Here is a 24,437-nt window from a genome sequence, read left to right as displayed (position 1 = left end):
ACTTATTGTATGACACCCTACCGCATCTATGTCCTTTTCCGCCATTACTGGCAGCGACGCGTCGCGTCCAGCGCGGTCGAGGATTTTAACCCCAAGCTCGGAGGGGAGCTTATCTCACAAAGATGAGCTGCATTCACCTGAAAAACGCCAGAAGACGAGGGTCGACTCAGTTACTATGGATCACCTCTTGAAACCTTCAATTGCTGTCAAGGTCAGTAATTGTTCATTCTCGGACCATTGAATACCCCAGCTCATCCGTGATTCTACAGCCGCATCCGCCGAAGCTTCATATCCAGCCTCGTATCCTCCACCCATTGATGGTCCTCCCTCGCGAACGTCTACCGCTGTCCTGTATCGATTTCCATGCCACGAATGTCGACCTCGCCACATACCGCTTATTCGAAGCCAATATCAAGATTCTCGACCTGGAAAGCCGCATGGGTTCCGTCCCTGTCGTCCTTCTTGCCAGAAAAGAAGGGAGTCGCGCCGTATATGCCCTCGAGAAGCAGGAGAGTGGACTTTATGTTGTATGCAGACTAGGTCCATGGGTAAACCTGGACCTCTTAGCAGAGAGTGCAACTGCCGTCTGTCGAGAACGCCTACATCCAACTACCAGAAGCGAACACCAAAACCAGAACGGCCCGTCTGCGATTACTACGCCCCATATACACAAGGAAGAGAAGATGAAGCGCGCCGCCATAGAGGCTTTTCAGTCTCAAGTTCGCAAGCGACCAAGATCGCAGTCTGTTTCAACGTTAGCCGAATCTGTGAAACAAGAGGCAACCGAAGCTACCACGCCCACGGAGTCAAAGCTAACATCCCCAATCATCCAACCAGAGGAACTCAAAGGGAGGTTAAACAAACACACGGCGCAATCACTACCTTTGGGGATCTCAAGTGACCCCAAGACCGAAGAGCCTATTAAGCAACAAACCGCAGAAGACATTTTTGATACACTCAGAACTCAGTACTTCGACATGCTATACAAGTCCATGGTGGGTATGAACAAACTCGCCCTTTTTACACTTGCTAACCAGTCAAGGGATCACTCGCCTATTTTGCCAAAGGGCCTCTCTCGCGCGCTCGTTCGGCGTTTCATCTTGATCTCGAATCCAATCTCAACTTAGCAGATCTTATCGAGTTTTTGAAGAGCCTTGTTCTCACCACGGTACAAATCGACAAAAAATATCGTGAAACCATCCCTGCGCTTATTGCACAAATGAAAACAATGGTTGAGAGTTCAGATGAGGGTCGAAAAAGAAAGCGTAGAGCCAGGAAAATGAAGATTGGCAAGGACGGCCTCTATCCGCACGAGCAAGCTCATATCAGAAAGTGGTGGACTACCAATCAGCCCGAACTGAAAGATGATGAAACGAATGTGTCTGACCATCACACCAAATCCATCACTTCTATGCTTCACACAAGAGAGACTCAACTCCAGATGATCATCATATTGGAGATCCTTGCATTGACTCCTCTGAAGCCCGCAGACGATGCTGAAGACAGTCAACTTCCTCTGTTGCCTGGCGCTGCTGAGTCTCAAGGTGATATGGCTCCGCCATCCGCCAAGAAGCGGAACAAGCACAACCTACCTATGCTTGTGGATGTTCATGCTGATCGTTTAACAATCTGGCATACTGCATCTGATCAGCAGCAGCTGCTGGAAGATTCGCAAATCTCCCAAGCTCTGGATGGACAGTCTCAGCAGAAGTCATCTTCAGAGCCTCTCAAAGACTTCTGCGTAGACATCATTGTGCCATTGTAAGTCTCGAACCAGCTCTTGGTCATCATTACCCCAGCGACTAACTACGTTAAACAGCTTCTCCCACCGGCTGCCGGAGCTTTGTGATTTAATCAACCGCAAGTTAGGAGGGCCCGTCATTGTGAAACCCTCAAGGCCTAAGACCTTAAGACGACCATCCAGTAAACAGTCTCCAAAGCCGGGTACAGTGGTAAAACGCTCCGTGTCAGGGCAGCCCACAAGAACATTGCAGAGAGCACTTTCAACAGATCAGCAATTTCGACGGAGTGTTTCGAGAGGCCCTAGCAACATGATTGCGCTTATGCGATCCGCAACTACCACTGCCTTGCCAGGAATCAAGCGGGAAGTAAGCGATCCTGCCTTGGTCAAGTCGGTGCTGGGCAATGACCCCGACTTGATGAACAGAAAGAGTAATCCTTTGCCACGAAGCAGCAGTGCATCTTATTTGCAAGATACCAAGATTAGCAAGAAAGCACAAGTTGAAGCAGAGTTGAGGGATGCCATCTCTTCGTTGAGAAAGCCGAATCGCCAGGTGGTTGGGCAGGCGCTAGCTGAAGCAGCAGAGCGCCGCGCAACCGTGAGTTCTTCGGCAAAGAGTACGTATCAGAATTCAAATGTACAAACCCTTCAGCTAACATAGTTCTAGAAGCGAGAAAGCCTGTCAAAAGTTCCTTCGGCACGCCGGTTGTGAAGGCGACACCCGCGAACGTGCGTTTTAAGGATGTGTTTGCCTCTAGGGCCAATACAATGGAAACGCCCCTGATGAGTACTGAGGATGTCATTCCTCCTTCCAGCCTTCCTTCGATGGTTCCCTCTACAGGGTATCGTGGAGGAGGCCAACGGAACACTTTTAGACAAAGTCGAACTCCCGATTTTGAGAGGATTGGTAGTACGCCAACCAAGACTGCATCGACTTTTATCCGGCGGCCTGCAGATGATCCAGACGTTTTACCGTTTCCGCCTTCCTCGCCATGTTTGGAACGAAAAACTGTGTCCGCTGCGAATCTATTCAACCCTACAGGCATTACGGATCGCAAAAGAAAGGTCAGTTTTGAATCATCTCTAAACGACGAGATCTTGGCTACGCCCGTCAAGGCTATCAAAACAAAGAGCATAGAAGATCTCGAAAACATAAGAATGGAACCTGCACCCGCCAGGCAGGTATCGATTTATCAGAAATTGGGATGGGATGATGATATAGATGACCTGTTATGAGTTGCCTATCGGAGCATTTTCAGCGGTGTTTTTACAAAGAGTTATGCATTGTATGCAGCAGGAGTTATAAGCATTATTAGAAGGCGTTGAGGCCATGGCAAAACTGTATTCACAGCAGTATTTCAGATACGACCCATGATACAAATAATATGACAGCTGAACATAAAAGACATTAACTCATCTAGGCAGGGTTTCATGCAGCCGCCCCTTCTACCAACATAGTGGGCAAATCTCTGATGTCAACATGTTCCTGCGATCCCAGGTCCACGACACGCATCGCCTCCAGACCTACAACACCTTCTTGCAGCGCCAGGAACTGAAGCTCAACTACGTGACAGGCCCCAGGTGCCAGAGGGCCAACACGGGTATCAGCGCTCAGGCACACAACATCCGTAGATTCGACAGACGAGTTTTTCTGTAATGCGTGAAGCACATTCTCATCCGTAACTGCATCAGCGACGTCTTTTTGCCCTTGTTTTCGACCGCTCACCGAAGGTGGCCGTGTCATGCGGACCTCGCCTCGCCGTCTTTTGGGAATTGCAACAAGAGCAAGCTTGCGCGGGGGCACAGAGGTTTTGTCTGTGGCACGGTTGACAATGTAGACAGTCCAGGAAAAGATTTTCCCTGGATGGACCGGCTCAGATGGGCCTGTGAAGGTCATGGTGATGCCAAGTTCCGCGACAGAGGCCTCGGTATTAGATGTTGCAGCCTCAAGAGTAGGAAGAGCGTCAGGACGTATGACAGATGGCGATATTAGAGGGTGAACCGCTTGTCCGGTGATTGAGAGTTGAGATGGACGATGGGCGCGGACGATGCCCGTTCCCGCGGTTGCTGAACCATAGCCAGGGTTGACGGGAAGGGTGAAATCGAGTTGAGTTGTCCACGACATGGTCATTGTAGGCGTACAGCGGCCAGGTACAACCTGGGCGGTGGCGGAGATTGTTATATCAAGTTCCCGCATCGGGTTCTTGACAGTCACGTCGTGCTGGCGGGGAGCAATACGGTAGAGAAGTGTGATATGGTCGTGAGATACACAAGCAAGGGGAAGTTGCATACCCGCATCGTCGTTGAGATTCTCAATAGTTGCGTCAAGGATTGAGAGGTCGATCTTGTCTAGTGTTATCTCACAGTCAAAATGAGAAGTAAAATCAAGTTCGAGTAGCGCAATAACAGCCGAGCTTGTCGGTGATGTAGTCGGCCGTGAGAAGCGAATTCTTGTATGGATTAGAGGGAAGATTTTGTGCTCAATGTGAGGCAGGGCCCGTATATGCTTTGTCACATCTTGCGAGCGTGTCACAGGAGCGACTCTCGATACTCGAAGCGCTGACAGCCGAGGCTTGACTCCGCCAAGTGCAGCATCACTACCAAAGGACTCAAGCAGATTAAAGCCAGAAGGCACTCCACTTTGAAGGTAACCGCTCCCCTTTCCGATCATATCGGTTGATAGTTCAGGCTTCAGACTTGCAGATGCAGTAAAAATGATGGCTGGCGTAGAAACCCGTGTTCGGGGTCGACTAAGAAAGATGGGCAGTTTCCAAACAGCAAAGACATTCTGGGGTTCGTTCTCATCGCCGCTTTCTTCGTCACTTTCATCTTCATCATCTTCTTTCCCTTCTCCATCGACGATAATGAAAGGATCGTCAATGTCTGGGATAGTACCTGAGAAGATACTCTCTGAAATGGAGTTTTCCTTGCCGTGAGTGTTCTGGTTGACAATATGGGCTTCAACGGATATCACTAGCCGGCTGATGTGAGCGCGAAGTGTTGGTTCATCTTTCCAAGGACTTTTGAGTAGTAAAAGAACATCTACAGTCTCATCTAGCGACGTGTCAGTGATAAAACTTGGCATAATGTGAATTGGCGTACCGAAGAATAATGCGTCTCGACGCTTGATTGATTCTAGTATAGACTTTCCGGGCTCGACACCTTTAAAAGCTGCTTCTAGGTCCAAGCTTGTATCTTCCGGTATAAGATAAGACAAGTGGGATTGCTCTGCGAACTCAGTTGTAGGGTCTGTAATGAAGAGGCTTCTCTTAAGCTGAGTGAGAGATTCAGGCTCATGGTCATTAGACTCTGAAGGGATAGACTCCCTGTCTGGCGTTATCCCAGAGTCCGACATATTAGATAGTAGATGATGTGAGTAGCGTTTTTGCTCAGGAGATGCGGCCTTGTACTATCCAGACTCTAAAATCGTGTATTTTCGAATGACTTGTGCTTTTTATTGTTGATTAGATTACCCGTGTAAGTCGGAATGCAACTCATGCCCCCTTAGCAACGTAAAGTCACTTGCTTGTAAGATGCCTTAGTCATCACGTCACCAAGCAGCCTGTCGCGATACCACTTGATCCGTGCGCAAAAAAACTTAGTGGCGCCGAAATCGACTTAAGCACCTCCGCGTTGCTTTAGTTTTTGATCTTGGTTCCACGCCATTGTCAGCATTTTACCACAATCAGAGTATTTGACACGAGCCTACAACAGTAAGATCGCGTCGCGTATCTCTGATACATACATTGAAAGACTCTCATATGATGAACGGCTTCGGTTCTCCTTATGGCCAGCCGGCTTCGGCCTGGCAGGAGCACCATACGCCTGATGGACGAGCCTACTACTACAACGCAACTACAAAGGCGACGCAATGGACGAAGCCAGAAGACATTATGAGTCCCGCCGAGGTTCGCTTCACCCTTTACAAATAAGAAAGTGATGAAAGTCAATGCTAACATGCGACAGCGCGCTCTTGCGAACCAGCCATGGAAGGAATACACTGCTGAGGGAGGCCGAAAATATTGGTATAACACTGAGACGAAACAGAGCTCCTGGGAGATGCCCGATGTTTACAAAACAGCTATCGGTGCAACAAGCAAGCCTGCTACTCCGGCCTCCGCAGCTTCTTTCACGCCTCCTGCCAGCGCTGGTGGTTACTCCCAGGCACCTTACGATCAGCATCGTGATCAGCGCGACACGTACCCTGAATCTCGTCAGATAACATACGGAAACGATCCCAAAGTCCAGGCTTTTGTGCCTGCAACAAACGATCCTGAATACGCGACCGCCGAAGAGGCTGAAGCTGCCTTCGCCAAACTTCTTCGACGAAGTGGAGTTCAACCGGACTGGACTTGGGAACAAACAATCAGAGCCACTGCGCGGGACCCTCAGTTCCGTGCCATTAAGGATCCTAAAGATCGCAAGGCCGCTTTCGATAAGTATTGCCAGGATGTGGTGATCCAGGACAAGGAGCGAGCTAAGGAAAGATTGGCTAAACTCCGTGCTGACTTTGAGACTATGCTCAAAAGGCATCCCGAGATCTCTCATTACACCCGCTGGAAGACCGCGCGTCCTATCATCGAAGGCGAAACCATCTTCCGCTCTACCAACAACGAGGAGGAGCGTCGACAACTCTTTGCAGAGTACATCATCGGCTTGAAGAAGGCACACGCAGAGCAGCAGACATCTCTGAGGAAGAACGCTATGGACGGACTCATTGATCTGCTTCCCAAGCTCAACCTGGAGCCTTACACTCGATGGGCTGATGCTCAAGGTATCATTTCATCTACCCCGCCCTTCCAAAATGACGAAAAGTACCAGGCTCTTACCAAGTTTGACATTTTGACTGCTTTCCAAAACCACATGAAGGCTCTGGAGCGCAGGTTCAACGACACGAAGCAAGAGGAGAAGAACAAGAAACTCCGCAAGGAACGAAAGGCACGTGATGCTTTCAAGTCCCTCCTCAACGAGCTTCGCCGCAATGGTAAAATCAATGCTGGAACAAAATGGAGCCAGATCGTTCCCCTCATCGAGGACGATGGCCGCTATACCGATGCCGCTGGTCAAAGCGGCTCCACGCCTCAAGAGCTGTTCTGGGATGTCATCGAGGAGGAGGAACGTGGTCTACGCGCGCCCAGAAACGATGTTATAGATGTTCTTGAAGTGAGTTGTTGCCATGTGACTGTTATACAAGTTAGTTTACTAATAACATACAGGACAAGCGGTTTGATCTCACACCCACGAGCAACTTTGAAGAGTTCCTCTCCATCATGAAAGATGATCGACGGACTGCTAACATTGACCCGGATATCCTCAAACTCGTTTTTGACCGAGTACGTTACCACAGTGTCGTCCTCGTGATGTTTACTTGCTAACAAGATTACTAGCTTCGCGAGAAACGCTCGTCCAGGCGGGACGATGATCGACAAACTGAGCGCCAGCAACGAAGGGCTGTCGATGATTTGCGTGCATACATGAAGCGCATGGAACCTCCTATCACTCTCAGTGATACATATGACAAGGTACGACCTCGACTCTTGAAATCAGATGAGTTCCAGGCCATTGCATCCGAAGATGCTCGACGAAACGCGTTTGACAAGCACATCCGACGTCTACGAGAGAAGGAAGATGAAGCGGACCGAAGCTACAGACGACGTGATCGTATGTCCAGTGAGAGAGACTTGCATCGCCGTGAGCGCGACCGATCTAGAGGTGAGCGATCTCATCGTAGCGGTGGACGTGGTTCTCGACGAAGTCGCAGTCCGGAGCCAGATGCCTACGAAGCGGACCGACGCAAAGCAATCGCCGAGCGAGAGCGCAACCATCGAAAGTCCACCATGGCCGAAGGTCTCTTGGGGTCAGAACGCAGTCGCCTGTCGCCGCCACCTCGCCGCGAGCGAGAACGAGAGCGCGAGCGTGACCGGGAACGAGATCGAGACTACGACCGACCTGCTCGATCGCGCCGCGATGACGACAGTTACTATGACCGTGAACGAAGAGACCGGGAAGACGAGCGCGAAAGATCGTATCGTCGTCGTGCCGACCGCGGATCCCATGATGAACTTAACTATGGAGATGAGCGACCTTCTGGATCCCGACGACGTCGTCCCGATGACGAAGAAGACGGTGCTCGCCGTGACTCACGCGACGCCAAGGTACGAAGAATCGCAGAATATATCTGATATAAAACACGTCTAACAATGATACAGAGAATTAAAAGAGAGCGATCTCGGGAGCGCACGCCACCTCGTGTTGAAGAACGTCCTCGTAAGAAAACCCCTCCTCCTGCAACTAAGGACGTTCATTCCGGAAGCGAAGAGGGTGAGATTGAGGAGGATTAAGAGCAGTATTTATCGATTGACCTCTGTCTTTCTACCTTTGGTTAAATAAGCTGCTGCACTCTTTCTCAGTACGCATCGTCGAACCCCTGACAACGTCCACCGGGCGAGATGACTTGGGAGTATAGGCTTGCGGCTGTTGGTCGCCATGGCCGTCCAGTGCCGCAGCGGCGGAAACACATGGCGACCACTCTGCTACAGATGAGCAGTTTTTTTTGGCCAGTATGTGTCTTTCCCATTCTTATCCTAGTCTAGGTTTATATATTTGTGAACTTGTACAGGGGACCGTGTTTCTGGCGTTTATTGTGGAGGCTATACTGGCAGTTTTAGGTACTATCTAGAAGTAAGCAACCATAGTTTAATTAACGACTTTCTTGGACGATCCATTTCCTTTCAATTGAACTATTTAGAACTAACCGATAGCCATAACTCTCTATGGAAGTTGTTTCCCGCGAGGTAGGAAACGTCAGACGGCAGAGATCCTGCTAGATCCATTGTCCCTCAATCTACGAAGCCACCCTGCTGCCATGTTACGGGGATCTGGGGACTTGTAAAGCCCCAGAGAACTCCAAACAAGGAACAAACCAGGATATACCAATCAAGAAAACCAACGGCTTTCGTAGGACCAAACAACAGGGGATACGCTGCCGTCACCATCGTTATTCGTCTGGATCGTCATCCTCGCCGGCGCTGCGGTCATCATCTATTCCTAAATCCCGCTGCTTTCGCCGATTCCCATTTTGAACGCCACAAACGCCGGGAGATGCACCATCAAGGGGAGGCAGAGTCTCGTTATAAACGCCTTTAGCTCTGGTCAGGGTTCTCCTCCAAGAAGAACTGCACAAACTTATTAGTCAAAGATCACAATATATGAGTAAAGATGAAGTAAACTTACGTAGTTGCCGCCCATCTTCTGCTCTTGGTCGAGCTGAGATCCGTTCTTGTTGATACGGGGGCGGTAGTTGGTAGGGTCACGGCGGAAAGTGACGTTAAGGTTCTTCAAGAAGGTGTTGCAGCCAGTGAGAAGAGACTCGGGCTTGTTGGCGTGAGCATCAATACCAGGCTGTCCGTCAAAGACAATGACTCGGTCGGCGAGATAGGTGGCCATGATGAAATCGTGCTCGACGATGAAGGCAGTCTTCTTGGAGTGCATGATGAATCGCTTGATAACACGCGAGGCGATGATACGCTGCTCTGAATCGAGGTAGGCAGAGGGCTCATCGATAAGGTAGATATCAGCAGGGATACCGAGAGCAAGAACAATGGCAACACGCTGCAATTCACCACCGGACAGGTTCTTGACTTCCTGGTCAATGAAGTCGTCAAGCTTGAGGGGCTTGACAACGTCGGTCTGGAACTGGGGAGACAAGAAAGACTGCTTGATCTTCTTGAAGAACAGCTGGCGAACAGTACCATCGAACTTGGGGGTAATAGTCTGGGGCTTCATGCTGATTCGCATCTCGGGGACGCTCTTCTTGCTGTCGGGCTTCAGGGCGCCGGCCAAGAGACGACAGAAGGTTGTCTTTCCAGTACCGTTCTCACCCATCATGACAATGATCTCTGAATCAGTGAAGTCACCAGCTTCGATGCTGAGCTTGAAGCTGCCTAGGGTCTTCTCCATCTTGGGGTAGGTGAATGCACGCGACTTGTCGATTTGGAACTCATCGGCGGTCTCTGCAATTCTGAAGGTCAAAGACTCGTCACGGAATCGCAAGTTCTCGGTGGGGATATGACCGTCAAGGAAGATGTTGATACCCTCACGTACGGAGTAGGGGAGTGTGACGACACCGTAAACGGCAGGCCTGCCGTAAAGAACGCAGATGTAGTCGGAGAGGTAGTCGAGAACAGACAGATCGTGCTCGACAACGATGACATAGTCGTTGTCACGGAGGAGAGAGCGGATGACCAGAGCAGCGCTCAAACGCTGCTTGACATCGAGGTAGGAAGAAGGCTCGTCAAACATATAGACATCGGCCTGTTGAACGGCGACAGTTCCGATAGCGAAACGCTGGAGCTCACCACCAGAGAGAAGGTTGATATCACGGTCCATGATATGGTTCAGCTCAAGGACGTTGGCCATCTCTTCCATGTTGCCGAGCGTGGCTCGGCTCTCGATGAGGTATCGGACACTCTTGTTGGGGCCTCGAACGGCCCTTGGGATTTGATCCACATACTGGGGCTTGACAACGGCCTTGAGGTCATCCTCCAGGAGCTTTGTAAAATAGTCTGTTTCATGGTCAGCACACACGCATCCCTCTCCTGGGGTCACGAATTGGGTACTACATACTCTGAAGCTCGGAACCACGGAAGTGCTTAATAACTTCCTCCCAGTCAGGAGGGTTGTCATGTCGGCCCAGGTTGGGCTTGAGCTTTCCACTCAGGATCTTGAGGGCAGTACTCTTTCCAATACCGTTGGTACCGACAAGTCCAAGCACCTGGCCAGGTCGGGGCATGGGAAGACGATGCAACTTGAAGCTGTTGGGGCCATATCGGTGGGTGACCTGGCTCTCAAGGTTGGTGGGCAAGTTGATAATGTTGATCGCATCAAATGGGCAGCGCTTTGGGCAAATACCACAACCGATACAGAGGGACTCGGAGATAAAAGCCAACTTGGAGTCCGGCTGGACTTCGATACAGAGCTTCCCGCTACGAACGACGGGGCACGACTTTTTGCATTCTTGACGACATTTTCGCGGGCGACACTAAAAGGAGGGGTTAGAAAATGTTTGGCAGGCGGCGGGGCACTTGTTGATGCTGATGCTGATGATCACACACCTTGTCGCTGTTCACGATAGCAATACTGTTGAAAACCCTGTTAGTTTATCTCTTTGTTTTTTCTTTATTTTCTCGAGTCGCATCGACGTACCGCGTGAGTTTATCAGACATTTTCGCGATAGCACAACAGATGTTGCTTTAATCAAGGGTTTAGTAGGGTGGGAATTTGTGGGAAGAAAGACAAAGGACCTGAGCAGAAGTCGACAACAGTGTCTCACGCGCGCAAAATATGATGACACGCGGGCACTCGTCGAAGACTCTTTATGAGGAACGGGTTACACGGTGAGAAGAAAACGAGGGGAAGAAATCAAGGTAAAAAGAAGTTCCAAGGTTAGGCCCAGGTTGTTTGGATTGTGTGGATGGTAATCCAATTTTCAGGCCCTGTCATTAGTAGATTTGGCGGGGCTGTGGACCACTGAACTTAACACAGGCAAGCAAGGTACTACGGTACGTACCTGCCTTTTGCATGACGTTGTCACTGCGACAAATTATAGTTCTCTAATGAATCGACTTATGCTTTTTATTGATATCTGAGCCTGAAATTACGCTTCTCATATCAGTAGTCAGCGTCTATGATCAATTTGAATACTAATACTAAAGTGCCTGTTGTTAGCAAGTGCAGGATATCAACCACTTTAGTACCAAGGTACCTAGGCACCTACAAAGCGGCTGATATAAAAGTTATGGTGCTTTAATATATAGCTTAACCCTCCAGCTAGTTTAGAATTATTCTCTCTTTTACCTTTAGGTAATTGACAAAAGTGCTGAAGGTTTACCTAGTTCTTGGTGACTCATATTCCTCGTGAACCAATATCATTATGTAACCCGGTCTCGACTCTACCTAAGGTCATGCATATCACATTCCAACATACCTATACTTACCCGGGTTCCAATCAGTTATGGTAACATTTTAACACGTGACTATGAAGCAGAGGTATCTCATACTAGGTACATATGCATTTACAATCAATCATGCAGAGCAGCAAGCTCTATGTGCTTCACATTTAAATCCACGGTTAAACTGGTCTCTTCTCACGGAAAGACCCGAAAAACACGATTGATTGATTATAAGGCCAATGGATTTCGTGACGAAGCCGCCTGATCAGATCTATTAGACTTTGAGGAGACCCCCATTAAATAAAGCCGATGGATGTGCGCGATTGGGCATCTGTCAAACGACGAACAAAAAATCATTAATAGGAGTATGCCTTCAGTGCTACGAAAAAAAAAATCAATAACTTGAAATTGTTGAATGCAAATAGCCAACGAGAACAACTGGGCCAGGCAGCCATTAATAGAGCGCAGAAAACAATAGCAAGAACTGACATCTCGTTTAGGGTAACAGTCGGAACAGTCTACGCTTATTGGCTAACCATCTCAGGTATGTGAAAAGCATAGTCCTCTAAGTAAGAGTTAACAAGCAGCTTGCTACACGAGTGCTCAACCTTAAACAGCAGAAAAAAAATGCGTGAGTTTTCTGAAAGGAGATTTAAAAACAGTAGAAATTAGAAATTAGATTTACAGTTTAAACCCACGCGTAACTGTAACGTTTGTTGCAAACTAAAGAACCTAATGTCTTGACATGGTACAGTGATGCTGTCCAGGATCACGTGAGCATACTCCACCTCTCAGTGCTCTCACCCCGTGCAATCAATCCAAATCTTCAGGTTCCTGCCTCTCCACCAAATTGATTCTCCCGTCCCTACCCACGTCACCGGGCCATCGATAACCCCGAACGTATCCTGACAGGCTCCCGATATTATCTACATGTTGCCTGCAGTCTGTAGATTATTCTTTAATGACTTGTGAGTTTACCCTGCTATTCCTGCTCCTTTCAGTCTCTACCGCGCTTCTGGCTTGCTGGCCTGTCGCCTATCGTCGATCCCGCCTCGGCCTCGACCATACCCATCGCGATATCGCTTTCATAAGAGCCTTATATATGTTTTATCGCGATGAAACTTGATGGATTCGATGCTTCACGCTCGGATAGATGCTTCTGCGATCTGACACACCATATCCGAGCTGTTGTATCCTTTCAATCGCGAGTTGGGGGGTTTTCATCAGCCTTGCCATCGAGAACTTACACGGGATGCGACAAGTGACGAACCTCTACTGTTCTTCCCATATCCCGCCCTTTCTGGTGTCGCTTATGGGTCGCCAGAATCGCGTCGTCCCAATAATCCCTCAAACACACACGTCACACCAGGCCATCGGCTAATATCGTCGCGTCTTTAGTAGGTAGTCTGCTTCATCACCAACATGATGTCCACCCCTGCTTTAGGGGGTCCTTCGAACGGACACTTATCGCCTGGCGATGAAATCAGCATGTCTTTTGATACAGGAGACCACGTAACTGATAGCGATTCTCACGATGCCCCTGACCACACGCTTGATCACCCATCGCCAACTTCCTCAGACGATGCGAACCACGACTCAAATATGATACAAGATGATACGCACATGTCGGCGAGCGAGCAGTCAAGCGAAGACAATGCATCTGATGACGGTGACTTCGACATGGAGGAGAGTATCCTATCCCAGAACGAAGACGTGATGGAAGACCGTGCCAGCTCTACCGACTCAAATCGAACATCCAAACGCAAGGCCCCTGTCGAGGAAGAAGACTACATCAAAGCCAATCCAGAGCTATATGGATTAAGACGAAGTGTGCGTTGCGAAAAATTTTCACCCAGCTTTTGTCTTCTTGCTTGCTGACTAGTCCATAGACGCGACCTCGAGAACAACGAAAAATTGTAGGTCATCATTGAGAATTGACACCAGGGTATACCATTAACCCAATTCCTACAGGTCGAATCTGATGATTCGGACTCAGAACCACCCGTCAACCGTCGTACAGTCAAGCGACGACGTGTCGAGATCTCACGTCCTTGTAGGTTGCCATGACAAATTCGCTTTGGCTGCGGCCATTTCTCCCTAGCTCTGTCTAACATGATCGCTGTAGCTTCGAAGATTGGCACACCAACGTTACGGGCCTCGACAGCCGATTCCGATTCCGACTCAGACAACTATGGCGGTGCTCGGGCAAAGAGTCTGCAGAAAAAAGCTCGAATGCAACGCGAGGCGCAACCAGATCTCGCTCTGGCTGAAAAGCGCTGGTCAAGTCGTCGAGCTGCACAGATACAACAAGGAGCTTATGAAGAAAGCGATGTCGATGAAGATGAGGAAGATGACGACGATGAACTCGGTCTCGCTTCCTACACCGTGGACTATGTGGATGACTCGCCATACATAGAAAAGGTTGTTCGACATCGTTTAAAAGACGGCTTGGAATTGTCTTACAACTCAACCAAAAATGACTTTGAGTACTTCATCAAGTGGCAAGGCAAATCACACTTGCATGACACATGGGAAACCTTCGACGATATTCGCGGCTACCGTGGTCATCGCAAAGTCGAGAATTACTTTAAGAAGTTTGTCGACTACGAACTAGCCATTCGCTTCGGCACCGACATTCCCCCCGAGACCAAGGAGCAGTTCTTCCTTGACCGCGAGCGAGATGAAGAGGCGTATGAGGACTACACAAAAGTCGAACGAGTTGTGGCCGTACGTGATGGCGACGAGGGCACTGAATACCTTGTCAAATGGAAAGGCCTCACCTATGAAGAGTGTACATGGGAAATCGCATCCGACATCAGTGACGCGTTCCAAGATCAAATTGACCAGTATCTTGACCGAGCATCTCGATCCTGGCAGTCAGATCGCAAGGAGACAAACCCCGAAACGCGATCACGTATGGTCAAGCTTGAAGAACAACCAGACTTCGTCAAAAACGGCGAGCTTCGCAACTTCCAGCTGAGAGGTCTCAATTTCCTCTGCCTCAATTGGACCAAAGGTAACAACGTGATCCTGGCAGATGAGATGGGCTTGGGAAAAACAGTCCAGACTGTATCGTTCTTGAGTTGGCTTCGCAACGCTCGCCATCAAGAGGGCCCATCACTTGTGGTTGCTCCACTCAGTGTCATCCCTGCTTGGTGTGATACCTTTAACCACTGGTCTCCTGATCTCAACTACGTTGTTTATCTGGGACCTGAAGATGCCCGGAACATCATTCGCGAGCATGAACTACTTGTGGACGGCAACCCCAAGAAGCCCAAGTTCAACATTTTGGTCACGTCTTATGAATTCATTCTTCAGGACTGGCAATTTCTACAGTCCATTAAGTGGCAAACACTCGCCGTTGATGAGGCACACCGACTCAAGAACCGTGAGTCACAGCTTTACAACCGCCTGGTGAACTTCGGCATCCCCTGCAAAGTCTTGATCACGGGTACGCCTATTCAAAACAACCTGGCCGAATTGTCGGCTCTGCTCGATTTCCTGAATCCCGGCAAGGTCGACATCGATGAAGACCTTGATTCGCTTTCTGCCAATGACGCACAAGAGAAACTACAGCTACTGCACAAGGCCATTGCACCCTACATTCTTCGAAGAACTAAAGAGACTGTAGAGTCAGACCTGCCACCAAAGACAGAGAAGATCATTCGTGTTGAGCTGTCGGACGTGCAGCTGGATTATTACAAGAACATCTTGACCCGTAACTACTCAGCCCTATGTGACGCTACCAATGGCCACAAAAACTCCCTGCTCAATATCATGATGGAGCTGAAAAAGATCAGTAACCATCCTTATATGTTCCCAGGTGCCGAGGAGAAGGTACTGGCCGGCAGTGTGCGCAGAGAGGACCAGATCAAGGGCTTAATTGCGAGCAGCGGAAAGATGATGTTGCTTGATCAACTTCTGTCAAAATTGAACAAGGATGGACACAGAGTTCTGATTTTCAGCCAGATGGTCAAGATGCTTGACATTCTTGGTGATTACTGCTCCTTGCGAGGATACAAGTTCCAAAGACTCGATGGTACCATCGCGGCGGGTCCTCGACGCATGGCCATCAACCATTTCAACGCCGACGATAGTGATGATTTCTGTTTCCTTCTCTCCACGCGAGCAGGTGGTCTTGGAATCAACTTGATGACCGCGGACACGGTCATCATTTTTGATTCGGATTGGAACCCACAAGCTGATTTGCAAGCCATGGCTCGTGCGCATCGTATAGGCCAGAAACGACCCGTCAACATTTATCGCCTGGTATCCAAGGAAACAGTTGAGGAGGAGGTTCTTGAGCGAGCTCGCAACAAGCTTCTTCTCGAATATCTGACCATCCAGGCTGGCGTTACCGACGATGGCAAGGCAGCATTCAAGGAAGAATTGAACAAGAAGGGTCTTAGAGTTGAGGGCCCTTCATCCTCGGAAGATATTCAAATGGTGCTCAAGATGCGTTCGTCCAAGATGTTTGAGCAGAGCGGCAACCAAGAACGTCTTGAGCAGCTCGATATTGACTCTATCCTCGAGAACGCTGAAATCACGAAGACAAAGGTGGACGACAAGATTAACCTCAGTAGCGGTGGCATCGATTGGGACAACTTTATGCAGATCACTGATGTCAAGGTGGATGATATTAATCTTGATTGGGATCAGATCATTCCAGCCGATAAACTCGCTGAGATCAAGGCTGAAGAGGAAAAGAAGCAGCATGAAGCCTACGTTGCCAAGGTTGCAGCCGAAAGCGCACCACGAAGGGCTACGATCAAGAACCGCCACAACGAGAATGACCGTGCCGATCGCCTCAAGAAACGTCAGAGGGAACAGCGAGACAAGGAGGAGGACGACAGACGTGCCTTGCTTGCCGACCCGAAACGTCCGTTGACTGACAAGGAGCAACGTGGTCTTATTAAGGCCTATTTTCGATATGGTTCGATGGATGACCGCGGCAATGAGATTATCAAAGATGCCAAACTCAAGGAGAGAGACCAAGACTATGTTAAGTCGGTTCTCGACGAGTTCATTAAGGCAGCCAAGGAAGCCGTTGATGAGAACCTGGCCCAGATGGTGGAAGAAGAGAAGAGACTAGGAAAGACGCTTACGAAGAAGGATCGAAAAGCAGTTCTGATCGACTTTGGCGACTTGAAGAAGGTGAATGCTGAGACGGCTATCGAACGTCCCAAGCAGCTTCAACTCCTTCGACAGGCTATTCGCAGCCACAGTGACTGGCACTCGTTTCGCCTCCCTGATGCGACAAAGGCCGCCAATTATTCCTGTGCTTGGGGCGCTAAAGAGGATGCTATGCTCTTAATTGGTATTGACCGACACGGCTTTGGTGCCTGGCCGCAGATTCGCGATGACCCTGACCTGGACATGTTGGAGAAGCTCTTCCTCGAAGAACATCGTGTTGAGAAGAAGGAAGAACGCAGCAAGGGCAATGATAAGATGAAGGCCCCTGGTGCAGTACACCTTGTTCGTCGCTCGGAGTACCTGCTCTCCGTTCTGCAGGCAAAGCACTCAAACGATCGAGGTGTGCAACGCGCTGTGGAGAACCATCACCGCAACAATAAAAAGTCGCTTGCTAATGGTCACCGGGGAAGTGCCACAGCATCTCCTGCTCCTCACAACGGAAAGAAGCATCGTGATCGTGATAGGGAGCATCTTCACGGGGATCCTCACCGATCCCGTGGCCACGTCGACGAACGAGGCACTCCACGACCCGACTACAAGCGGAAACATCTGTCGCATGAAGATAGTCGCAGCCCTAAGCATCGGCGTATCGAAGAGCATCGTCGATCCAGCAAACATGGTGATGACAGAGATAGGTCGGAGAAGCGCCGATATCGTGATGATGAGGACCGCCGTGATGACCGACGGGGCGACAAGCATCGTCTTAGCCATAGCCATCGCGACGATCGCCGGGACGATCGACGAGACGACCGACGAGACGACCGACGAGACGACCGACGAGACGACCGACGAGACGACCGTCGCGATGACCGCAGAGACGACCGCAGAGATGATCGCAGAGACGACCGCAGAGACGACCGTCGACATGACCGACATCGTGAGGACCGTGATAGAGAACGTGATAGAGAACGTGAGCGCGAACGGGAACGCGAACGGGAACGCGAACGGGCCCAAGACTCGCACCCTCAGGATGAACGCCGAGCCAAGGCTCTTCGACGGCTGGATGAGCTCCGTCGAATTGGTGACAACAAGGACCAGCGAGCACAAGACAACGATGCTATGATTTGGTTCTTATTGAAACCAGTTCGTGAAAACTTCGAGAGAATTCTTTCTACCACCAAGGACAACGTCAAGTCAAGCAAGGAGCGGGCGAACATATTTAAGGTCGAGTTGGTCGTTATCGGCACGTTTCTTGATGAAAAATTGGCGGCCACTGCTGCTGATGAGGGTCTCAAGAGCAATTTCTGGTAAGCCTTTTGCTTTGATATGGAGTATTGGGTTGGATTTCACTAACCTCATCTACAGGGACTTTTTGGCAGCCTTATGGCCTGTGGATGATACAAGCAAGAGTGTCACTGGAAAACGACTGAGCAACATGTATCGCACTCTGCACTCCCGAGACAAGGAACCTGGTTCGGCCAAGACCAATGGTGCATAATTACCCCGAGAACGCGCAACAGGCGATTCTCAACAACAAACACCAACTTGTCACGTACAAATATACCTGAATTTTGTTTTTTTTCATGACGACTTTAGCATCATTTGTTTTACTTTCCGCATAGGACCGGCGTTTGGTTGCGCATATTTCAATGAGCAGGGCTAGATACGATGTTGCCCTTTTGCTAGGTGCGGAGTGGTTCAGATCATACCCGGATTGCATGGTATGGGGCTTGTCATAGGCGGAGTTGTGTCACCTCGACTTGGCTATTGCCAATATTACACACTGGAGGAGATGTCTTGATGCATTTGAGCAGGGTGAGCGTTGCGTTGCGTCTTTATCGGAGCGGAATTATTACGAAGGACTCGACTCGACTTGGTGCTGGTCAGTTGGTCGATGGCACCTGGGTAGATACCAAATGCAACACTTCGGAGACCCTGATTGTTGTTAGACGAATACTTTCTTATGGATGGTTTGTGGATGAAAAAGATAAGCAAAGATTTCCGAGCAAGGACTTTGCTTAGGCTGATAGAAGCTAAATTATAAAGATGAATAATTAACGATGTCCATTCTTCTACTGTGATCTGCTTGCGTGTGTTCTATGTATCGATTTGGACCAATCGAATGCTAAGTATGAGGAGTCTTCTATACATAAGTCAAGGATAAAGCTACAGCAACATTGGAAACCTTGCCATGTTTGACGAAATAAAATAAAGCTAGTATTCCAGAATGCAGTATCGTGAAATATAGTAGGCGGAGGAGGATCAATATTGAGCTTCGTAACGCCTCTCATAGGATTAAGTTGGTCACTTTCTAACATTTTAGATTGAGGCAGGCTTATATTTATTCTTAACCAAACAGAGACCTCGAGGTTTCTGCAACCCATAGATGCCCCCTCAAGTGGTTGTCCAGGCCCAGTCTACCAGTCCCATGCGTGCATTTGATGCTTAGGTATGGCCACAGCCTGTGGATCCCCATCTGTAGGACCACCGCCTCAGTCATCCACCTAACCAAGCTCAATGGTCTTGTCATGACAAAAGCCTCCAACAACGACTAGATACAGTTAAACATAGGAATGTAGGCGCAGACCACGATCTTTGGACAAACTCTATCATTGACATCATCAATAGTCTTCCATACAATGGCTTCTTACACTCGTGAACGTCAAATCGCAGAGCTCGCTGTCTTGCGGGCCTCAATTCTTACTAAGAGGGTGCAGTCAACCGTCAGCGGAATCTCAAAAGCCGACGACTCGCCAGTCACTGCTGCTGATTTTGCCGCCCAGGCGGTTCTTATCAGTGCTCTTCGTAAGGCCTTTCCTGGTGATGCCTTTGTTGGAGAAGAGGACTCCAGCGCTCTGAGAGAAGATGACGCCTTGAGGCAGCGTGTATGGGAACTGGCTTCTAGCGCCCATTTGGAGAACCCAGACGATGAAGCATTGCTTGCCAGCCTCGAGAGCGTTGAAGAGCTTCTTGAGGTGATTGACCTCGGAGGTCGTGGCCAGGGTGGCAAAAAGGGGCGCTTCTGGGTTATGGATCCCATCGACGGAACCGCTACGTTCCTCAAGGGTGAACAGTATGCCGTGTCCCTGGCGTTGGTAGAGGATGGCCAAGAAGTCGTCGGTGTTCTGGGTTGTGCGAACCTGAAACCAGTAGATGGAAGAGTTTCAGAGTCAACTATTGATAAGGACGGTTTGGGTCTCATGCTCACCGCGGTTCGCGGACAGGGTGCAACGATCCGCAAGATGGAGTTCAACGGTATCCAGCCCGCTCAGCCTCTTGACAACATCGCCAAATCTTCCAGCCTCGCTGACTCCCAGATCATCAACTACTCCAATGGCTCTACCTCTCGCCACGACCTCATTACCAAGCTTGCCGACTCCTTCGGTGCCAAGTTTCCTAACATTGAGCTGTACTCCTCTCATATCCGTTACGCAGCGCTTCTGGTTGGCGGTGGCGATTTTCAGCTTCGTGTACCTTCGTCTGGCAGTGTACGCATGTATATCTGGGACCATGCCGGCGCCCAGCTTATCTTGACTGAGGCTGGTGGTAAAGTGACCGATCTTGATGGCAAGAAAATGGACTTTGGAGCCGGAAGAGACTTAAACCAAAACAACGGCCTGCTCGCAGCGAGAGAAGGGATCCACAGTGCGGTTCTGGAGGGTATGGGCAAGCTTCTGGCTGAAGACGCTTCGCGTTGAGTATATGCTAAATAACGTCTCTATACCAAGATAAAAATCCAACAAATTGTTGACCGGCGTTTATGTTTATATCCATTATTCGACGTGTCCCAGACCGTATCTTACATCAAGCTGCTCCGTCCTCCAATCTCCATACTTCCCTGTCCATCCTTCATTTGTCCACTTCTACCAACGACAAACTCAGTGTAAATTCTCTGCAATCTCCTCCTCTCTTCGGAACTGATACTGGCCCTTGTGTTGTCCAGCGCTTTGAGGAGATGATTCAACTCGATGACGACTTCCCTTTGCTCACTGGCTTGCGCTTTGGCGTCGGTGTTACCTGCAGGAACGCCATGGACTTGCTTTGACTTCTTGCGAGCTATCTTGATCTCCTCGAGTTTTGCGAGGATTGACGCGTTCTCAACAAGGGCAGCCGACCTGCTCTTTGGTGTGGCTTCGATGACTGGCTTGACTTTGTCCCCATAGCGGAACTGGACGAAGCTTGGTGTGGAGTTCGACTTAACGCTGGTACCGTTGGACCGTTTCGAGGTGACTGCAGGCCCTTCTACGCCCAAGACGTCATGAATGGCCTCCAACTGAGCGTTAGATACAAGGGCTTGAAGATCAGCACCCGAAAAACCTTCGGTTTGGCGGGCGATGTCCGTAAGGGGTCCATCAGACTCGATCAATTCATCTGAAAGTCTCACTTTCTGGAACAATGCCTTGATAATATCGACTCGATCTTCCAGGGCAGGCATGTCGCAGAGGAGAGACTTATCTAGACGACCAGGACGAAGCAGAGCAGGATCAATTAGATCAGGCCTGGATGTAGCTGCTAGCACATAGACACCCGATAGACCTTCGGCACCGTCCATTTGCGTTAGAAGCTGGTTAACAACACGATCCGTGACACCTGTAGAATCATGTCCTCTCTTGGGTGCGATGGAGTCGAACTCATCGAAGAAGAGCACACATGGCTTTGCAGCTGAAGCTCTGTCGAATAAATCTCGGACGCTCTTTTCAGAGGCACCAATGTACTTGTTCAGGATCTCAGGACCCTTGACACTTATAAAGTTAAGGCCACACTCGCCAGCAACAGCGCTGGCGAGAAGAGTCTTGCCACAACCAGGATATCCGTACAGAAGAAGACCCGACCGAAGACGCAAAGGACATTGGGCAAAGATTGGCGCGTACTTTGTGGGATATTGCAGCGTCTCCAGAAGTACTTGTCGTGTCTCTTGCAGACCTCCGATAGATTTGAAGCTAGTTGACGAACTTTGCAATGTCACGTTTCTCAGAGAGGCTGGTGTAAAGCCCTTGAGGGCTTTTTCGAAGTCAGCACGAGCTAAATGAATAGCACCTGTTGAGTCTGGGGACTCGGCAATGGCTCGAATGATGGCTTCGTTCCTGGCACGGGATACCAGCACACTGATATCGCCAGGCATGTAGCCGTCCGTAGAACCCGAGATGTCAAGAAAATCGAGATCTGGGCCCAAAACGAAACCACTTGTCTTTGTTTTGTGATCCTCCTTGCTCGTGTGGCTGGTGCCATCCATCCACGCACCACTGTCTCCTCCTGTCGTGCTGCTATCGGCAGTCTGAGGTCGGCTGCCATCGCTAAACTGTGTTTGGACCTCATCAGCAGTCACAGCATCCAGCATAACAATGGACTCCATGACCCGGCGTCTTGCTTCTTTATCGGGTGCTTTAAGCTCCACGATCTCGCGCACAACATGGCCACTGACCACGACACCATTGATAGATTCCTTGGCTTCGGCTGTTGCCAAAAGCACAACACCACTGTCTCGAGTGCAGTATTGTCTTACAATGGAGCATAAGATTTCACCAACTTGCCTGCTTCTGCCATTGTCATTTCCAACCTGCAGTTCTGTCTCGACAGGGCAAAGCTTATCGAGGTCGTCAAGGATAACAACGGCCTTTCCGTTCAATCGTGCGCCCCAGCTGGCAGAGGCAAACAACCGATTTAGCGTTTCTTTTATTGTTGAGATTCTCGTTTCGTCGTTGACAAGTTTCCGACAGGGGTAATAGAGTGTATAGAACAATGACTCTTGCCGAAGCTTTTGAGCCAGGTGCTTGGCAATGGAGGATTTTCCTGATCCCATGCCTCCTGTAAGAAGAACGGAAGATAGATGTATAAGATTGGACTGCAAGTTGTTCAACAAGGAGTCGATTCCAACAAGAAGCGAATCATGTGTTGGTTGCCGCTCAAACCCATCTGGTTCAGACATCCAGGATGGCCGAGTGGTAGGTGGCTGAACGTCAATGGGTAACTTGGGATCAATCCCTAGCAGCCAATTTGTTGCCTCCTTACTTTCCTGAAAGTCTGCACTGTATGTAAACTTGACAATACCACCCTCCCACCCTTGAGGGGCCTCAAGACCGTCATATATATTCAGAACAGACCCATCTGTCAAGGGCCCTTGAAGGAGCCCATCTGTACCCCTAAATCCATCGTAGATCTGACGGAATCGCTTTGCGGCTTCTTCTTTCTCAGCCTTAGACTCTCCGCCAAAACGAAGACCTTCAATAGTTTTGGCACTTGTCGCGAAAGGAAAAATCTTTATACTTTGCACCGTGCCCTTTGATAGCTGCTGTTGTGCAGCTTGGAGCTTCACGATACCGCCAACCATACCAGTGCAGCCGAGAGTGGCGCAAAGAGGAGGCGAAAGAGCTACTGCCTGGCTGTTGGGAGGGTCAATCCATGACCGGAGGTGAGCAATCACCTTCGTGGCCGCAGTCATACCAGGGGGAACACCCCCTTCTTCCGGTTGGGGTTGTTGCAAACCAGCTGGCCTAATAACATCGACCATAACGTAGTTGATTCCTTTCAAAGCTTCACCGGACAGAAGATCATGATCAACCCACACACTGAAATCCTGCGGCAGAGGTCCTTCGTCAAACCATTCTTCGCACGAAGCTCGGTCGAGGCCGCGCAAGAAGATGGCAGACCGTCGCTCTTCCTTTGCGCTTCGTCGTCGCACTGTACTGGTGGCGCTTCTCTTAGACTTTGAGGTACTGGCCACACTTCTGTGATCGCCTGAGTTGAGCGAGCTCTTCTGCCTCGTTTTCGGCGCGACAATCACCTCAGCGTCCGGCGAGATCTTCGCGAATGGTAGGTCTGCGGGAGGCGCAGGGTCCAGTGAGATAACCTTGATATTCGCAGTCGAGGTCGGGGACAAGTGTAGCGTCAATGCGTGGGGCGCAACAGGGTTGTCGCCGAGTTTGTATGAGGGGTTCGGAAGCGCGCGGATCTGGGACAAAAGGTTGAGTTCGAGGAACGTTGCGTGTAGTTCGATAATCTCCCAGTCTTCTGGCGTCAGAGGTTCGATATTGATCGTATGCGCCATCGGAGGATCGAGATGGATGGTGGCCATGATCTTCTGTCCTTCCAACAGTCCCAGAGTCTTTGCTAGTGTGGCATCGAGTTCGACAAGCTGAACCTCTTGGTCGCGAGATGATCTTGAGCCATTGAGCCCATCGCGTGTACCGGGAGGGGCTGTTCTTCTCTTGCTCGGCATTCCTGTCCATCCTACAAATATGGAGCGCTGTTGAGAGCCGGATCCAGTCGAAGAAGCATCTCGGTAACTGAGTTCGACGATAACATTTTGCGCAGGCTATCATACATCAGCCAATTGCGATGACAGTGAGAGAATGAAGTCAGTTGCTTACAGTGTTGACGTTAACTAGTAATGAGACGAGCGACGATGGGAGGTTGACCAAACAACTCTTGAGGTGACTTAGGGAGATCTCCGCAGAGACAGATTGCGCGTTTCTTTTAGGAGGCATGATGCGACGAGTATGTGGAAAGTTAATTGACTCTCGAATCGAAGTGAGTCGTTGGACTCATAAAAGAAAAGAGAAGTAATAGTTGTATACGAATGAGTACCGAAACAATTCCGACATCAACTCCGTTTC

The 24,437-nt window shown here is 49.7% G+C and overlaps 7 protein-coding genes across 7 annotated transcripts; 4 read left to right on the top strand and 3 right to left on the bottom strand.

Moving 5' to 3' along the window:
• Window positions 1-28: 28 nt before the first annotated feature.
• Window positions 29-2,977, top strand: FSST1_001960 (DNA replication regulator SLD3-domain-containing protein; the record flags this gene model as incomplete). The annotated part of the gene is made up of 5 exons (XM_083227905.1): window positions 29-211; window positions 270-995; window positions 1,043-1,761; window positions 1,820-2,358; window positions 2,409-2,977. 5 exons carry the CDS (start codon window positions 29-31, stop codon window positions 2,975-2,977), a joined length of 2,736 nt encoding a protein of 911 aa, XP_083092142.1.
• A 193-nt stretch (window positions 2,978-3,170) lies between these two features.
• Window positions 3,171-5,096, bottom strand: FSST1_001959 (TRAPP trafficking subunit Trs65-domain-containing protein; the record flags this gene model as incomplete). Its single annotated transcript, XM_083227904.1, has 1 exon — window positions 3,171-5,096. The coding sequence occupies one exon, from the start codon at window positions 5,094-5,096 to the stop codon at window positions 3,171-3,173; it is 1,926 nt and encodes a 641-aa protein (XP_083092141.1).
• Window positions 5,097-5,505: 409 nt separating this feature from the next.
• Window positions 5,506-8,082, top strand: FSST1_001958 (uncharacterized protein; the record flags this gene model as incomplete). The annotated part of the gene is made up of 5 exons (XM_083227903.1): window positions 5,506-5,649; window positions 5,708-6,904; window positions 6,958-7,074; window positions 7,129-7,896; window positions 7,951-8,082. 5 exons carry the CDS (start codon window positions 5,506-5,508, stop codon window positions 8,080-8,082), a joined length of 2,358 nt encoding a protein of 785 aa, XP_083092140.1.
• Window positions 8,083-8,883: 801 nt separating this feature from the next.
• Window positions 8,884-10,965, bottom strand: FSST1_001957 (Fe-S cluster-binding ribosome biosynthesis protein; the record flags this gene model as incomplete). The annotated part of the gene is made up of 5 exons (XM_083227902.1): window positions 8,884-8,916; window positions 8,975-10,305; window positions 10,367-10,781; window positions 10,855-10,879; window positions 10,946-10,965. 5 exons carry the CDS (start codon window positions 10,963-10,965, stop codon window positions 8,884-8,886), a joined length of 1,824 nt encoding a protein of 607 aa, XP_083092139.1.
• A 2,148-nt stretch (window positions 10,966-13,113) lies between these two features.
• FSST1_001956 (chromatin-remodeling ATPase CHD1) lies at window positions 13,114-18,322 on the top strand (the record flags this gene model as incomplete). The annotated part of the gene is made up of 5 exons (XM_083227901.1): window positions 13,114-13,521; window positions 13,581-13,607; window positions 13,663-13,744; window positions 13,817-18,131; window positions 18,190-18,322. The coding sequence occupies 5 exons, from the start codon at window positions 13,114-13,116 to the stop codon at window positions 18,320-18,322; spliced, it is 4,965 nt and encodes a 1,654-aa protein (XP_083092138.1).
• Window positions 18,323-19,463: 1,141 nt separating this feature from the next.
• On the top strand, window positions 19,464-20,522 carry FSST1_001955 (inositol monophosphatase family protein; the record flags this gene model as incomplete). Its single annotated transcript, XM_083227899.1, has 1 exon — window positions 19,464-20,522. One exon carries the CDS (start codon window positions 19,464-19,466, stop codon window positions 20,520-20,522), a length of 1,059 nt encoding a protein of 352 aa, XP_083092137.1.
• Window positions 20,523-20,623: 101 nt separating this feature from the next.
• Window positions 20,624-24,308, bottom strand: FSST1_001954 (AAA family ATPase peroxin 1; the record flags this gene model as incomplete). The annotated part of the gene is made up of 2 exons (XM_083227898.1): window positions 20,624-24,136; window positions 24,192-24,308. 2 exons carry the CDS (start codon window positions 24,306-24,308, stop codon window positions 20,624-20,626), a joined length of 3,630 nt encoding a protein of 1,209 aa, XP_083092136.1.
• Between the last annotated feature and the right edge of the window lie 129 nt (window positions 24,309-24,437).

Source organism: Fusarium sambucinum, chromosome IV, assembly GCF_050947815.1.
Source record: "Fusarium sambucinum isolate potato_lamoka chromosome IV, whole genome shotgun sequence".
Taxonomy (NCBI): domain Eukaryota; kingdom Fungi; phylum Ascomycota; class Sordariomycetes; order Hypocreales; family Nectriaceae; genus Fusarium; species Fusarium sambucinum.
This window is presented reverse-complemented; position numbering and strand designations above follow the sequence as displayed.